At 43.6% G+C, this 18,224-nt stretch overlaps 1 protein-coding gene across 1 annotated transcript in view; it reads left to right on the top strand.

The window, feature by feature from the left end:
- The window catches only part of LOC137376798 (echinoderm microtubule-associated protein-like 6), a 741,885-nt gene that overhangs the window by 675,308 nt on the left and 48,353 nt on the right, over positions 1-18,224 (top strand). Inside the window, exons 39-40 of the mRNA XM_068045814.1 lie at positions 11,740-11,928; positions 15,645-15,817. Of these exons, the coding sequence (XP_067901915.1) occupies positions 11,740-11,928; positions 15,645-15,817 (362 nt within the window). The remainder of the gene's footprint in view (positions 1-11,739; positions 11,929-15,644; positions 15,818-18,224) is intronic.

Below are 18,224 nucleotides of genomic sequence, written 5' to 3'. Positions count from 1 at the left end.
TGCTGTGAGCAGCCTTGTTAGGGCTCCTCTTTGTTCTGTATTTAAATAGAAGAGTACAGTGTCTAATTTTCCTAACATTTCAGTGTTGGCTAAAGCGACAGTAGGGGGTGTGATTTAGGAATCTTCCAAGCCTTCCTCTAACTCGTCCTCACTGTCCTTTTCATTCTCCTCTTTCCTGACTGCCTGACAGATTTGGGCTTGTTTGTCCCCTTTCCGGCTGTGATACTGCTTTAACATATTAATGTGGCACAACCTTTGTTTTTTTCCTATGGTCTGGAGTGTCAATTAAATAGTTCACCCTGCCAATTCTTTTTACTACTCTATAGGGGCTGCTGAACCTGGCTTTTAGGGGTTCACCCTGTATTGGTATTAGTACTAATGCACGGTCTCCGGGCCGAAATGTTCTGACCTTGGCATGTTTATCTGCCTGCCTTTTCATAGCTGTCTGGGAGGTTTTTTGGTGTTCCTCAGCCACTGCACAGGCTCTCATGAATCACTCCCGGAACATGGAGATGTAGTCTAATGTGGAAGGCTCATCCCTGTGTCCCAAAAACCTCTCCTTGATTAGTTTAAGAGGACCTCTCACCTTGCGTCCAGAAACTAATTCAAAGAGAGTAAAGCCAGTGGACTCATTGAGTGGGTCCCTGGTGGAGAACAGAACTCCCAGCCCTTTGTCCCAGTCATGGGAATACTCATAGCAGTATACCCTGCTCATTGTCTTTAGGGTCTGATGGTACCATTCCAAAGCACCTTGTGACTGTGGATGCTAGGCTGAGGACTTTAGCTGGGTTATTCCCAGAATACCCATGACTTTTTGAAAGATACCAGAAATGAAATTTGGGCCCTGATCGGACTGGATCGCGACCGGCTGCTCAAATTGGGTAAAGAATTGGGTTAGCCCCTCCACCAATACCTTGGCAGAGATAGTTCTTAGGGGAATGGCCTCTTGGAATCGGGAAGCTACATCCACAATGGTGAGAAGACACTGGTAGCCACCTTTTGTTTTTAGCAGGGGTCCCACACAATCCACTGAAGGGTTCTCCAAAAGCTGGTATGGGAATTAGGGATGCAGCTTTTATTGCAGGTTGGGGCTTTCCCACAATCTGGCATGTGTGGCAAGTTTTACACAGCTCCACCACCTCTTTGTGGAGCTGTGGTCAGTCAAAATGCTGTCTTCTGCGGGCTTGGGTTTTTCGTATACAGACATGTCCAGCCATTGGAAGTTCGTGGGCTATTCTTAATATTTCCTTGCGCTACCTCAGCAGTGGCACCACTATCTGCTGAACCACTTTTCACTCTTCGTCCACAGGTCTGTAAGGAGGTCTCCACTTACTCATCACTTCATTCTTTAAACAAATTGACTCCTGACAACGCAGTGCCCACCGACATCATTAGAGTGCAGCGCCAATGTCATCGTGTATCCGCACCTGGTCGGACTTCGCGCATGCGTCTGGTCTTCGCGCATGTGCGATAAAGCGTCAATGGGTATCCAGCCCCCCCACTCGGTTGGAGGGAGCAGCTGAATGGGAGACTTTGAGGCAGATGCTCAATCCCTGCCACTCGCTCCCCCCAACTCAGCTACTCGCTCCCACCCCACTGGCCGCTCTCCCCCTTTGGCAATTCGCTCCAGGCCTCAACACTTCCCCCTCTCGGCCACTCGCTCCAGACCTCGCTGCTCCCCCCCCTAGCCAATTGTTCCCTGCTCCTCGTTGCGCGCCACCCCACTCTCTGTCCGCTCGCTCCCACTTCCCCCTACTTCCAGCCATTAACACTAGGCCGCGCCGCTTCCCTCTTCTCGGCCACTCGCTCCTACGTCATCCTGTCACCCATCATGGCCGCCTTACTTCTTCGAATGGCGCGCGGAGAACAATCAAACGTGGGAGCAAATGGCTGAGAAGAGGGAAGTAGCTGGGGTGGGGGGTGGGGGAGGAAGCGGGGATCGAGCGGCCAGAGAGTAGGGTGGCACGAAATGAGGAGTGGGGAACAATCAACCAGGGGAGTGGGGGGAAGCAACAAGGTCAGGAATGAGCGGTTGAGTTGAGGTTAAATCAATCCTGGTCAGTCATATAAAATGTGGATAATGAATTGGCAGCACATTTTATACTCTGCCCAATTTTCTTCTCCATCCATCAGGATGCTAACTTACTATCTCCCAAAAGTATCAGAACATGGAAATTCAATCATAAAATTCCTTTTGTATTTAATAGGATTACTGGAATATTAAATGAATCTGAGGATTACAGTTAGTATCCTATACTGCATACTAGTATATTACTGGGCTTCCATCCAACTTAATGTAAGGTTAATTTGCTGAAACAAACTAGCCATAAGCATTTCCTGTGATAAGTTGAGCAGTGCCATCTTTAATCTTGGCAGCTGCCTGAGCGTTGCAGACATTGACTTTCCAGTGGAAGAGGCTGCAATTGCGCATGTGCTAGTATTGTGCCACCTCATGGTTGCATTGTCAGCAAACGCAACCTTCTTTAAATTGTAACACTGTGGGACTCCGTCTGCTTCAGCTTCAGTTTAGGCGGTCTGTACTAACTTTTTTAACACTGGGTCAGCTTGCTGAGCCTCGACCAAGAAACACCTGTTTAACACATCCTCTGACTCCTCTGCTGAGTATTTCCAGCACTTTTTGTTTTTATCTCTGACTCCTCTAACTTTTCAAAGAAGGTTTCGGATAACCAGACAATAGGGTCATCTGTCTGCATTGCCAGTTCAGCCTCCTCTGACGGAGCTTGTTTGGCCATGGACCGGGTCACCATACAGTCATGGACAATGCTGCATATCTTCTCTTGCAACTGCTCTGTCTCCCTGATCTCTTTCTGTCCCTCTAAAACCACTGGAGAAGCTACCCACCTTGGCCCCCGCCAGATCATTACCCAGGAGCCGGTCGACCCCATCCACAGGTAAACTACGGACAATACCCATGGTTACCGGTCCTGAAACAAGGTCGCACTCCAGGTGCAGCCAATATAAAGGTATGGGCATGCATCTTCCTCCAAATTTGTTTACCAACACTCTTAGCATTCAGTGCACTCTCTGGGGGAAAGGTCATGCCTTTTCCCAGCAGAAAGGATTGGGTAGCCCCTATATCCCTAAGTATGACTATGGGCTTGTTTGCCTCACTCGAGAGATATGGGGTCACTTTTTTCCTTGGGACACAAAATCCTGGTAACTCTCTGGGACTTTGTTACATTTTCCCGCACTCTCAGCGGTATGTTTACTGGGTCTTACTGCCACAGTTAAAGCCACAGCCAGGTCTGTTGTGCTTTCCATCAGGGGCCCTTTGCATGCACTGGTCTGGTGTACCCTGATTAACCCTACAGGTTTTCCCCGTAACTTCCAGCAGTCAGCTCAAAGGTAACTTGCCTTGTTACAATGAAAACACACAAGCTTTTGGGTGTCACTCCTGCTCTCAGCACCCTTTCTGGCCTGAGGAGGGCCCCCTGTGTGTCCAGCTTTCCCTTCTTGCCCATGGCTGTTCAGGCTTCTATCACCCTCCCGCCTTTTATCTTTTTTGGGTTTTTGGAGGTGACAAGGGAAGGGTTTCCCTTGAGGTAAGAGCTTGTGGACAAGCATAAATTCATTAGCCAGGGTTGCTGCCTGACTGACTCTTGGAAACCTTATGTTCCTCCACTTGGGTTTTAATGGAAAGGGAAGCAAGTTTTTGAACGCCTCTCTGAGGTTTTCATATGTGGGCTGTGTCTTGAGTGCCCGTATCCATTGGTCAAAAATGAGTTGCTTAGTTCTTTCAAACTCGAGGTAACTTTGTTCAGGCTGCTTTTGGAGGGTTTGGAATTTGGCGGTACGCCTCCGGTATGAGCTCGTATGCACTCAGGATAGCAGTTTTGGTCATCTCATAGTCTGATGAACTCTCATCAGGCAACAGTGAATAAACCTCATGGGTTTTTCCTGTGAATTTGCTTTGCAGTAGCAGGGTCCAGCTCTCTGCCGGCCACTTCAGCTGTTTTGCGAGTTTTTCAAGAGGCAAAAGTGCTTCCACATCCCCCTCATTGAACTTTGGTATCAATTAGGAGAACTTTCAGAGCTCAGCACTCAGTTCTGGAGCTAGGGGTAGTTCCCTCACTAGCAGTACCTTCACTGGGTGTATTGAAACTTCCCCTAGTTAGTTCAAACTGCTTTAACTCCCTTTGGAAAGCTCATTCTTTCCCCTTCTCCTGAAACTCTCTCCTCTTTCTCCTTCTGGAAAGCTCTTTTTGTTTTTCTCAGAATTCTAATTCTTGTCTCCTCTGCTCTAGCTGTATCTTAGCTAATGTTACCCTGTCTGTTTCCGACTCTAAACCTTTTTTTGAGTCTTCAGTTTCAAGTGTAAAACGGTTGGCCACAAGTTTTAGGATTTCGGGTTTCCTAGCTTTTGGACAGATAGTAATCCCTAACTGCCCAGCTAATTTCCTCAACTCTTCAATAGATAGGGCTTTTGACCTGTCACAAGTTACTACACTCTGGTCTAGGAAGGTACTAGCCTCAAATGTGGACATTTTAGTACTCTAGCACTGCAAACCACAAGAAAAACCTGTATTGAAGTTATTACATTTTTGCTAGGGATCAATTTGGTTTCCCACTTCCAATTTTTCGTTTGTCTTTGGATTTTGATCCTAAACATTAGCCCTAAAATTTCTGTTACAATCAGGTGAAGAGGGATCGAAAGGGTCCCCTCTTGCCCCTCTCCTTGTTTGACTGCAACAGGATTTATTTCTTTTAAACAGTGAATGTGCTTATCAATTCAGCATTTAACCCTTTTTGTTGCTATTATCATAAAAGAACCAATCAAACAAGTTTTCTTGAGTTTAAAGAAGAACGAGGTTAGTTTATTTTACTTAAGATCAAAACCCGATGTAAGTAAAAATAATGAACTACGCTCCAACTTTCACACACGCACACACACGAGAATCAGACTGACACAAATAGGTTACTTAGCGAAGAAGGTTACATTGGTTAGATTAGAGTCCAGAACAAATAAAATAATATACAGTCTTTGGAGTCTGGTAATTCAGTTGGCTTCCGGCTGAATTTGTGGTCCTGACGTTCCTGGCTAGTAGAGGTGGCAACCTGTTTCAGGTTTTTCTTGGTTTTCTTGGAGACAGTGATGTAGATGGCTTTCTCCCCGGAGTCGCTTTCTGCAGCAATGATAGACTTGGATGTTTTGCAGCCCCCAGGTAGAGTTCGAAACTTATGGTGTTACTTGGAGAGAGACAGACAGACTGACTCACTTGGATCCTGCACTGGTTAGAACAGATGCGTCTGATGTGTCCAAAAGAAACTCCAAATTTTCACGCCGATAGAGAGACAGTCACATGATTGTTCCAGGGTATTCTCTTTTGCATTTTAATGAGATCCAAGTCTAAGAATTCCAATCTCTCTCAGGTCTCATTGTTTACTCTTTGAGATTTGTCTCCACTAGTCTTAATGTTCTAAGATGGTTTTGAATGTCTTGCTAATGAAGGTGATACCGGGTAGCTCATTCAAGCAGCTCAAGCCATTGTTCTGGATGAGGGCTATTCAGACATGCATCTCCACCTCTATTCCTTGGAATGTGAGGTATTTCAATGAAAATTGCAGTGGCCATCTTAGCTGTTTTCTTTTTAAAAGTTGAATTTAGGTTTCCAGCTATCTTTTTTAAAAATGTAATTTAGGCTTCCACTTGATGAATTAAAAATCATCATTCAACATAACACGTTCATGACAAGGAAAAGATTCATCTGGTTATGGTGTCAGTGTCAAGGGGTCATCGACTTCAACTGATCATCAATTGGAATGCCCGAATGCCACCCAGCTGATTGGAGCTAATTTCTCACAGACATACAGTTAAATAGAAATTTGTTAAAATGGTCAAACCTTTTTCTTAAAAGCAATAAAATCTCCAGTAGGATTTGACTCTCTACACACATTGGCACCAACAATAACGTCAAGGCGTATTCGGAGCAGGGGGTGGAGGTGAATTTTATTGGGTAGGATACTTGGAAGAACTTTGAGGGTCTTGGCATTTTAATGCAGCCAACTAATTATGGTAGAATTTCTGGGTTTGCCTTCGAATGTGTGGCAACAGGCGCAGTGTGGACTCACAAGACACGATCTCAACTGGATTACTTAAAGTGCCAATCCAAAGATGGAATTCTAGAGGAATTAAGAATCAAGGGAGGGAGCAGTTTCATCAGGCATTCAGGATGGGCACAGGCTGTGCCTTATGATGCATTTCTTCATGCAGAACAGAAGGCAGGTTCAGAGTTGTTTGCCAGGGCAGAGAGATACGCAATGGGGAGGGTGGGGGAAGAAACCTGCTGCTGCAACATAGACAGCATGGCTGGAGATGGCCGAGAGGTCAGCAGAAGGGTCGCTGTCATGCGCCTGGATTCAGTGCAGGAGGTGCTTTAATGACCTAACCAGGTCAGGCAAAGTAGGTATAGTTGCATATTCACTTACATTCTGTGGGGTACATCACCCCAATACCTCACTCTGCCTTGTCAACTCTACTCTATCATACTAGTCCTTACACCCACTTACCTTCAAGGGCACCCAATATTCTCTTTCTAAGCACTTCCTCACATCCCCATCTATCCACCACTGCCACTCACTCAATGACCCCTTTGCCCTTTCCTTAGTCATTACCCAATCTGCTGTCTCCTTTCCCAATGGCTGAGTCTGTCCCTGTGCAGATGCATGTGGAGCTGTGTTTGATGGTGCCCTCATGGGCTCCAACAACCAGAGGTCGTCAGCCAAGAGCATATCAACAATCAAGAGCAGGGATCTGGGCAGGCTGCCTCTATACCTCTGCTGAAGCCACAGGGATTGCACCACATAGGAGTGTTAGAAAAAGGAAGAGTAAAGTTTTGTAGTTGCACAAGGATATGCACATGAATATCTGAGAAAATGTTATGTTGTTAAGTTTCTGTTGTTTAGTAGAATCACATAAAATTTATTACTTTGCACCACTTTTGTGTGTAGCCCATTGGTTGAAAGGTGACAACTTGCCTTTTTAGTTGCTATTGATGAATGGGAAGATAAGAGCTGATGGGGACCAATGGGGGATGTGCAATAGGTGGTTAGTTGGTTATAGGACTGCTTTGCATCAGTGGGTTAGGGGAGGGGGAAAGTTGTTGTTGGATATTACATTAGTCCAGTGGTAGTGACTAGTTTAGTTTAGTTTAGAGATACAGCACTGAAACAGGCCCTTCGGCCCACCGAGTCTGTGCCGACCATCAACCACCCATTTATACTAATCCTACACTAATTCCATATTCCTACCACATCCCCACCTGTCCCTATATTTCCCTACCACCTACCTATACTAGGGGCAATTTTATAATGGCCAATTTACCTATCAACCTGCAAGTCTTTGGCATGTGGGAGGAAACCGGAGCACCCGGAGGAAACCCATGCAGACACAGGGAGAACTTGCAAACTCCACACAGGCAGTACCCAGAATTGAACCCGGGTCGCTGGAGCTGTGAGGCTGCGGTGCTAACCACTGCGCCACTGTGCCACCCACTAACTGAAACTTACAGCTATAAGGGAATCCCTGACATCCCAGGCAGCAGTGGGAGCGCCTGGTGCACATGTGTTGTTACGACCAAGGTGAGAGTAATGCACTGTTAATTCAGTCCCACTACTCCACAGGTCACCGCATGTTAGTAAAGTTTCCCACCTACCAGAAAAAATAGTCAAATTAAACACTTTATTTATCCCCCAGAATAAAGCACACCAAGCCAGGTTTCTTTAAACAACAACAAAAATTAATTATTTATTAATAAATCAAGTTTTAAATGACAATGAGATAAATCTATATGTATGAAAAGATTTTATAACTCCTTATTCTTCCTAACCCTCAGGCACACGCACGTACATTCAAAACCATCAGTTAACTGGTTTTTAAAAGGTTGTTTTAAGTTGCAACGGTTTCTTAGGAATAATAAAATAATTAGTTGTCACAGTCTGGTAGGATATTTCTGGATCAGTGAGGTGTCCCAAAGTCGAATAGTCGGATGCCACCTTCAGGTGAAATTAATGAACCATCTGTGATGGGTTGGCATTCAAGGTAATTTGTTTGCAGCAGGTGTCACACAAATCTTTCATAAAAGATTGTAGCAATGGGTATACTTAAATTTTAAAGTAGCAGTCTAACAGTAGAAACTTTCTTGAGATTTCAGGATCTTCCAAAAACACAAAAGGCAACACGACTCACTCGTGAGGCAGAGATTCTTGAGACTGGAGGCAACAACAATCTGCCACACCTGAAATACAAGGCTTCCTTTCTCCAACGCAGGGGTCCTCCACACAGTGTAGCAACTCCTATTTTCCTGGATGTTTTCTCTCTCTTCAGGCAGGTCAAAACCACACCTTAAAAGTAGTATTTCTTTCTATGAGATGCAATGCTTATTTTTAAGAGAGAGTAGGTCTTTCTCTGGTCTATCAGCAAATCACAGCTACAGTGCACTACCAGCTGCTCCCAGCTCCCTGGTCTGTTACACACCGCCAAAACAGAAACTGAAAGCTTTCAACAACCAAGTCACAAGACAGTCATAAATCTGCACACTTCAAACACCAAGTCAGCATTCAGTGTTCACAGAAAGTCCTTTTTCACAGTCTTAAAGGCACACAGACCTCTTAGTTTTTTTAAAAAAAGAACAAAACTCTTGTGACACCTCTGTCCTTGGTGAAATGAAACACCATTCTTGAATGCGGTTTATTGCAAGGTAAAACAGAAATTGAAAAAAGCATTTTTAACAAATTTTCACATTCCTACCCCTAATCACTCCACTGGTAGTTAACACAATTTTCTTTGCATTTTTTTTTGATTGGTTCATGGGATCTGGGCATTGCTGGCTAGACCGGCATTTATTGCCCATCCCTAATTGCCCTTGAGAAGGTGTTGGTGAGCTGCCTTCTTGAAACGCTGCAGTCTATGTGGGGTAGGTACACCCACGGTGCTGTGATCCAGTGACAGTGAAGGAACAGCGATATAGTGCCAAGTCAGGATGGTGTGTGGCTTGGAGCTATATCTCCGTTCCTTCACTGTTGCTGGGTCAAAATCCTGGTATCATTGTTGCTCATGAAACTCAATAAGGTTAAATTCGTGACAAAGCATCAGCGATAACATTGTTTTTTCCCAAAATGTGTACAATCTTCAAATGATGAGGTTGTAACAATAAACTCCACCTGAATATTCTGGCATTTCAGTTTTAAATTTGTCCACAAAGATTGTTCCCATCAGCCAATCGCAACCTTCCAAACATAGTCTTCCAGTTCTTTCATGTGTTCCTTCCAGGTATTCCTATAGAACAGCACCTCAAAAAGGTGAATTGCAGTTAGGAACACTGGCCATTACTAGGTTCACTATTCTCTGAGAAGTTTTCCGAGTATCCATTAACCTGTGTGGTATCACTTGAGACTGGAAAACCTCGTCCAGTTCAATACAAACTGATTCTTCCTTAGCTTGGGTTGTCAAAGGAATTTGGCAGCATTCCTTTAACAAACTTATCTCTGTCAGACACATAGCACTACCCACTCTGTTAGTACAGTCTTCTAAGCAATGAATTGGGTAGGAGTCTGCCTTCGTTATGGCATTGACTTTTTGGTAGTCTATGCAAAGTTGGGTTGACCCATCAGGTTTAGGCACTAAGACTATTGGTGAACTCCAGCTGCTTTGACTAGGTTCAATTAAGTTGTTTTCCAGCATGTATTGGATTTCTATTTTTACTTGGACCTGTTTGGACTTAAGCGGTAAGGATGCTGTTTTAAAGGAACGGATTCCCCTACATCTACATCATGTGTGGTTAAGGTTGTACATCCTCGCTTATCCCTACAGACTCTTCTAAAAGCTGTGAGTAGCCTTGTTAGGTCTTCTCATTGTTCTGCATCTTAGTACAAAAGCATGTTGTCCAATTTTCCTAGCCATTCTGTATTAGCTAACTGGATAGTAGGAGCTTCAATTTGAGAATTGTCTAGGCCTCCTTCTGCCTCATCCTCACTATTCTTTTCCTTCTCAACAGTCCCCATTACCTGACATACCTATATTGGCTTATCCTCCTCCCTGCTATTGATATGACACAGCCGATTCTTTTTCCGGCAATCAGGGGTGTCAAACAAGTAATTTACCTTACGACCTCTTTTGACCACTTTATATGGACCACTAAACCATGCTTTTAATAGTTCATTCTGTAAAAGGTAATAATACTAAATACTTCATCGCCTGGTTGAAAATTTCGGGTCTTTGTATTTTTGTCTGCCCAGTTTTTCATTTTGGCTTGGGATGCTTTAAGGTGTTCCTGAACCACATTGCAAGCTTTCGTGAGCCTTTCCCAGAACACAAATACATAGCCTAGTATTGAAGATTCATTCTTTTGTTCCAAGAATCTGTCTTTGATGAGTTTTAGAGGACCTCTTATTTCATGTCAGTAAACCAATGCTCCAGTGAAGCACCTTGAGACACTTTATTATGTTAAAGGCACTATATAAATACAAGTTGTTGTTGAGGTTCAGGAAGCTGAACCTCTGTCTATACACCGTGTTACATGGGTAGTGCCTCCTGCAAACTCAGCTCTGCTGCTCCCCTCTCTGCTGAGCACCTGCAGGTTTCTCCGCGATAGTCTGTTGCTGCTGCTGATGATCATCTTGCTCCTTATTCAAAATCCTCATTCATGGCAGCACCCATCCTGATCTTGAGTCTCAATACCTCCAAAGTGCACAAATTAACCTCTCATCACAAGTATTCTCAACAAACCCTCTCCCAGTGATACGTAAGAAAGCGGCACTGGCTATTCTTGTTTGTGTGCCTGACTTTTAATGAGCCGCATTAATTGTCGTTCTCTTTTCTTTTTCGTTTCAATGACGAGTTTCAGGAAGTCCGGGAAATCTGTGCATGTGCCAGTAATTTAAATGGCGGTTAAAATGCCGTTGCAATTCTCTGATATAAACATTCAAACAGCTAACCTTCTTCAGGAGGGGGTTCCACACACACACAGGTGAACACGCCTGAATTAAACCCGGAAGTCAGTGCATTGGAGCCATCTTCAAGACACGCTGACCTTTTCCAAGACTTTAAACCTGCCCGCCACCCCCACCAATCCGCACCTAAACTCACTCCTCCTGAGTGTTAAAAGTCCCCCCATTAACTCTGAAAGCTGACACGATGGTATGGTTGGTATTCAGTGTGGGATTCCCATATTTCAAACTGAAGCATTTATTGTTTCCTATTTTGAAAATTCAGGCTGTATTTTGTTAGTATGGTACAAAATACAATCTATAATGTAAAATGAAGCCTCAGTTTACAATATTGCTGTTCCAAAAATTCTCTCTAATAATTTGATTTCTGCACTCCCAGCGCAGGAGCAGTACCTTTTGGAAGAGAGATGAATTTTTATTCTGATCAAGTTGAGGGATATCATAGCTGGGAAAGAGAACACTCTTCTGTTTTTGTCAACAATCATCACCATTAACGACTCTCTGTTCAAGTCAAGCACAGAGGAATATTCTCTGCTGCAACGACCTACATTTGCCCAAATCTCAAAAGAGCAACCCTATTACACAAGAGTTAAGGCTACCTTAAGGCCATTTATTTATTGCTTAAATGCATTGGAAAAATCCTCACTATCGATAAAACATCTTCACCTGTGCAATACTGTGTGATTTGTTTCTTTATTTCAGAACTTCAGATTTTGTAGATATTTTCTCAGTTTTCTCTGCTTTCTACCTAATGAACATTATTGTTGATTACAGGGGAAAATACTCGTAGGAACTAAAGATGGTGAGATTATTGAAGTTGGAGAAAAGAATGCAGCATCAAATAGCCTAATTGATGGGCACATGGAAGGAGAAATTTGGGGCCTTGCCACACATCCCTCTAAAGACCTCCTGATTTCTGCAAGTGATGATGGTACTATAAGAATCTGGGATCTGGCTGATAAAGTAAGTAGGAAAGGATGAAAAAGAGGGGCATTCATAAAAATTGCTGATTTTTTTGCCTTCAAAAGTGGTTACATTTAATGCTGAAATACAAACAGAAAATAGTGGCAATAGTCAGCAGGTCAGGCAGCATCTGTGGAGAGAAAAACAAAGTTAACATTTCAGGCTGATGACCTTTCATCAGAACTGGTTTTAAGCAAGTACAGAGGCAGGAAAAGGGGGGGTGGTGGTAGGGGAAGGACAAAAGGGAAGGTCTGTGGAAGGCAGGAGAAATTAAATGACAAAGGGGGTGATGGTGCAAAAGGGGATGGTAATGGGACAAGTAAAGAAGCAAAAATGTGGGTCCAGTGGAGATGTAAATGGATATAACAGAATCATTACCAACAGCAGCTGGTCCAAAAAAATTAGGCCAGTGATTATGATCTAAAATTGTTGAACTCATTGTTGAGTCCAGAAGGCTGTAAAGTGCCTAATCGAGAGATGAGAGGCCGTTCCCCTAGCTTATATTAAGCTTCAAGGACAGAGAGGTTAAGGTAGAGGTGGGGTGGAGAATTAAAATGACATGCGACTGGAAGCTTGGGGTCATACTTGTGGATTGAATGGAGGTATTCCATAAAGCGATAACCCAATCTGCATTTGGTCTTGCCAATGTGGAGGAGACTGCATTATGAGCAGTGAATACAGTATGCTAGATTGAATGAAGTATAAGTAAATCACTTCTTCACTGAGATGCAGTGTTTGGGGCCCTGGACAATGGGAAGAGAGAAGGTAAAAGGGCAGTTATTGTATCCCCTGCGCTTGCATGGGAAGGTGGAGTGAGTGTTGGGGGTGATTGAAATATGAACTAGGGTATTGCTGAGGGAATGGTTTGTTGTATGTGGAGGCTGGTGGGGTGGAAGTTGAGAACAAGAGGAGCCCTATCATAGTTTTGGGAGGGAGAGGAAGGGGCAAAAGCAGAAGTACAGGAAATGGAATGGACATAATCAGAGATCCTGTCAACCACAATGGAGAGAAAACCTCAGTTGAGAAAAAAGGAAGACATATTGGAAGCACTGGTATGGAAGATGACATCGTCAGAACAGATGCAACAGAGATGGAGGAGTTGGGAGAATGAAATAGATTCCTTACAGGAATCAGGTGGAAGGAGATATAGTCAAGGTAGCTGTGGGAATCTGTGGGCTTATAGTAGATATTGGTCAATAGCCTATCCCCAGAATGGAGATAAAGAGGTCGAGGAAGGGCAGGGAAGAGATGGAAGTATGAGCATATGATGGTGAGGGGAGAGTGGAAATTAGAAGCAAAGTTGATGAAATTTTCCAGTTCAGGGCACGAGCAGGCATGATAATATATGTCTAAGTCAGGATGGTGTGTAATTTGGAGGGTAACTTGGAGTTGATGGCGTTCCCATGCACCTGTTGGCTTATCCTTCTGGGTTGAAAAGTTCATGGGTTTGGGAGGTGCTTCAAAAAGGCCTTGGGGATTTATTACAGTGCATCCTATAATAGTACACACTGCAGCCACAGTACATAGATAGTGAAGGGAGTCGATGTTTAAGCTGATGAATGGAGTACCAATCAAGTGAACTGCATTGTCCTGGATGGTGTCAAACTTCCATTCTAGTAGTTTGAATGAATTGAATGGCTTGCTAGGCCACTTCAGAGGGCCAGTTAAGAGTTAACCATATTGATATGGGACTGGAGTCATATATAGGCTTAATCAGGTAAGGATGGCAGGTTTCTTTCCCTAAATAACAGTGAACCAGTTGACTTTTAAAACAATCTGACAGTTTCATGTTCACTTGTACTGGTACAGCTTTTTCTTTGAATTATTTCCAAACTTTTTTTGAAAGGTGACTTCAGATTCTGAAACTGCCATGGTAGCATTTGAATTCATGTTCTCTAAATTGTTTAGGATTGAACCAGATATTTCTTTCATGTTCAGTATTAAAGACAACACCTGTAAATGAGCTCTTACTCCCTGCAAACTGTGTGTGGCCTTATTTATGTACAAATCTAATAATGGAGCATTGCGAGAGATGGAACAGATACCCTAGCTCCTGTACTTAGTTCACTGAATTGGCACAATTCTTTTTGTATTCTTTTAGCCTTCAGATAACAAAAGAATCAACACTATTAGGCTGTGTTATGTACACTACAAATTGCAAATATGGTTTATTAAAAGTAAATATTGGACAGTAGCAGAAAATCAGTACAACAGATTTCAATCACAATCACTTTTAACTTGCACATTCCTGGGTACTAAAATATCAAAATCACAACACTTAACTAACTACCTAATCTGGACCAGCAACTGCATACAAGTTTATACACAAAGTTTGTCTAAGCACTATGAAATCCTTAGGTGTTCACTTCAACCTCTTTGAATCCAGGAGAACAGAACGGATAGCAGGCTGTCAATAAATATCCCTTTACCTGAGCCTGGAGCGGCTGCCCAACCCCTCCTACAGCAATACCTAGTTGACTGTTCCCTGCTGTGAGAAACTGCCATTTCATTTCAGTTGTCATTAGCATCTAGACTTTCAATTCACATTTTGAAGATGAAATGGCGCCTGGTCTGAGTCACACAAAAGATACTGAACACATATCTAATTATCTTAATTTTTTTTCAGGACAAAGTATGTAGTTTCAAAAACACAAACTGAAACTGCACAAAATCAGCCAGCATCTATGGAGTTAACCCTTTGTTACAACTGAAAACAATAAAAGACAAACAACCATCAAAACAGAATCAGTATCGGGCGGGGGGGTGGAGGGCGATGTCAAAGGGGGGGCAAGGAAAACATGGGAACAGGTATCAGCAAGATGCCCTGTAACGTCCTTCAAAGGAAAAGAGGAAATGGTTTGATGGCTGAAATGATCTTTACAAATTAAAGTGGGAAGAAGCATAATAAAAGAAATTAAAGACATGAGAAAGATGAAGAACATGTGAATAGCTGAAGTAATGGGAGATAAATCAGGCCTGAAATGGAAACAGGGGAAGCTGGCAAAACATTGTCTGATGGCCTGAAGTAAAGAAAAGCAGGCTGCAGACATCTGCACCAGCACTGTGTTCTGATGAAGCATCTTTAACACTTAACATTGACTTTAATTACTTCAGACTTTATATTAGCCTCCACTTTGTTCAGGGAAGGGAAGGCTTGTGACGTGAGAGGTGTGTATCAGCATTCAGCCCTTCCTGGACCTCAAGGTTTTCCCTGTCGGCCGGAGGGTATTACTGTGACTTCCTTCACCTCATCAGGGTGGGTGGACCCTATAGATGAGGCCACCTGCCTCAACTATGTAAGTCAGTCCTTTCCCTATGATTTGGGACAAGGTCTGCAGATGTAAGTCCACCCAGGCACACTTCTAACAGTCGAGCGTGAACCCAGCAATTTCTGGCTCCATGATTTTAAGTTTAAAAAATTCTGATTAAAACTGAAGATTTTCAGAATAAAAGACATGTTGGAATGTTAACTGCACAATTGTGGGTAGGGGCTGGACAGAAGAAAAGGCAACTTCTTATACACATTTTTACTTCTTTAAGATCTCCCCATGCCTTGCATCAAATTCATGCAAAGAGCTGTATTAGACCCTTTGGTGGATAGAATCAAGTACAAACTATGAAATTTAAATCTGTAACTTTGCAAGTTTAGGCATGATAGATGAGCTTTGTTGTATTTTAAACTATTTTAAATTATGCTGCTGAATTTTCCCCTCTAGAAATTGCTAAACAAAGTGAACCTTGGGTATGGTGCAAGATGTGCTGCTTACAGCCCTGATGGAGAAATGGTTGCAATTGGGATGAAGAATGGAGAATTCATTATACTGCTGGTTAATTCTCTAAAAGTATGGGGCAAAAAACGCGACCGGAGTGCTGCCATCCAGGATACCAGGTACAACATTCATGGGAATAGAAATATCTAGTTAATGTTTAGCACTCTCTAAGTTTGTATTCTGATAATGGCATTGGAATTAATCAAAAATCAACATGAGTACAAACCCATCTCCCTATTACATTGCACCACCAGATTACTGGCACAACACTTAAACTACTTCTTTACCAACCTGGTGCAAAGAGCTCTAGACAATGCCAAACATCAACATCTTCATGAGGTTCTCACCATCACAGATGCCAATCTTCAACCAATTTGATTCACTCCGTGTGATCAAGATACAGCACCTGATGCAGCAAAAGCTCCAACAAAATCCCAGCTGTCGGACTGAAGATCTGTGCTCCAGAACTAGTCGTGGCTCTCGCCATACTGTTCCAGTACAGCTCCAACAATGTGAAAAATTGTCTAGGTATATCCTGACCACAAAAAGCAGGACAGATCCAACCTGGCCAATTACCATCTTACCAGTCTGTCCCAACAGCAACGATGAAAGGAATATTCAACAGTGCTGTCAAATGACACTTATTCCCCAGTGTTCTGCTCACTGATGGTGAAAGGATGTTTCCTCTTGTGGGAGAATCTAGAATTAGGGGTCACTGTTTAAAAATAAGGGATCGCCCATTTAAGACCGAGATGAGGAGAATTCTCTTAGAGGGTCGTGAGTCTTTATAGCTCTCTTCCTCAAAAGACGGTGGAAACAGAATCTTTGAGTATTTTTAAAGTAGAGGTTGATAGGTTCTTGATAAGCTAGGGGGTGAAAGGTTATCGGTGGTAGGCAGGAATATGGAGTTGATGTTACAATCAGATCAGCCGTGATCTTGTTGAATGGCGGAGTAGGCTTGAGGGGCCTACTCCTGCTAATTTGTATGTTCATATGAGCTTGAGTTCCACCAGACTCACTCATTTCCAGACCACATTACAGCCTTGGTCCAAACTTGGGCGCAAGACCTGAATTCCAGAGGTGATGTGACATCAATTCAATATTCAACCAAGTATGGTGGCAAGGAACCCTAATAAAATTGAAAATGGGGATCAGAGGGAAAACCCTCCAGTGGTAGGAGTCATACCCGGCACAAAGGAAGATGGTTGTGGTTGTTGGAGACCAGACATCTTAAGCTCAGGATATTTTAGCTGGAACCCAATTACCTTCAGTTGCTTCATCAATTACCTTCCTTCCATTCTTCAGATAAAAGTGGGGGTGTTGACTGATGATTGAACAGTGTTCATCTCCATTTGTAATTCCTCAGATAATGAAGCAGTCCATGCCTACGTGCATCAAAACTTGAACAACATTCAGGCTTGGGCTGTTAAATGGCAAATAACATTTGTGCTACACATATGCCATCTCCAAAAAGAGAGAGTCTAACCACCTCTGCTTGACATTCAGCACCATTACCATTGCTGAATCCCTCACCATCAACATCCTGGGGTTTACCATTGACTAGGAACTTAACTGGAGCAGCCACATAAGTACTATGGCTACAAGAGCAGGTCAGAAGTTGGGTGTTCTGTGGCGAGTGACTCCCCAAAGCCTCTCCACCATCTCCAAGGCATAAATCAGGAGTGTGATGAAATATGCTCCACTTGCCTGTGTGTTTATCGCTGCAGCAACACTCGTGGCTCCACACCAGTCTGCTTGATTGGCATCCCATCCACCAGCTTCGACATCAACAACAACTGCCAGATGTATGAAAGACTGTGCATTTTTACGGAATGGTAGGTTTTTAAAGGTTCATGGAATTACAGATTGCCCCCATGTGGCCCTACATGTTCCCTGGCATAGGATTGACTCCTCTGGTTGGAGGTAATCCTGGAGGTTTGATCCTGTGACTTGCAGGGAACTGTATCCTCCCATGCCCTAATCCCCTTCGACCCTCAGTCCCCAGTTTCCCTCTCTCCCCTCACCTGAGACCTAATCTCCTAACCTCCCTATTGTCCAATCTCCCACACTCCACCTTAGCCCCCATCCACTAACCCCACAGTCCCCCTTCTCCCTCTGCCACCCCAAGCTGTAATCTGTAATCTAGCCCTTAAGTCCTTCTTTCCTTCCCACTGAATAAAACCCAATCCCCCAACCCTTATTCTCCATAAACACTATTCCAACCCAGCCCCATCCCTTTCCTTTTCCCCACTCTGTCTTTCTCTTCCACCTTCCCAGATCCCCAGCTGTTTCTGCACCAGCCAGTTCCATTCTGGAGATCCTACCCACCAGAAATAAACTCATTACCCCACCAACATTCTTCAAACTGATATGAGGTGGGCCCCGGCAGGGGCGACGTCAATGTCACCATCACCAGGCAGGAGCTGGTTTTGCAGCAAGCCCTGATGTCACGGAGCAGGAGTAGTGGGTCCGCTGCAGCAGTAGGAAATATACAGGACCCAGGCTACTGCCAGGAAGTAAGGACTT

This window comes from Heterodontus francisci, chromosome 13 (assembly GCF_036365525.1).
Source record: "Heterodontus francisci isolate sHetFra1 chromosome 13, sHetFra1.hap1, whole genome shotgun sequence".
In the NCBI taxonomy this organism is placed as follows: Eukaryota; Metazoa; Chordata; class Chondrichthyes; order Heterodontiformes; family Heterodontidae; genus Heterodontus; species Heterodontus francisci.
The sequence above is the reverse complement of the archived record's forward strand: the minus strand, read 5'-3'. Positions and strand labels throughout refer to the sequence as shown.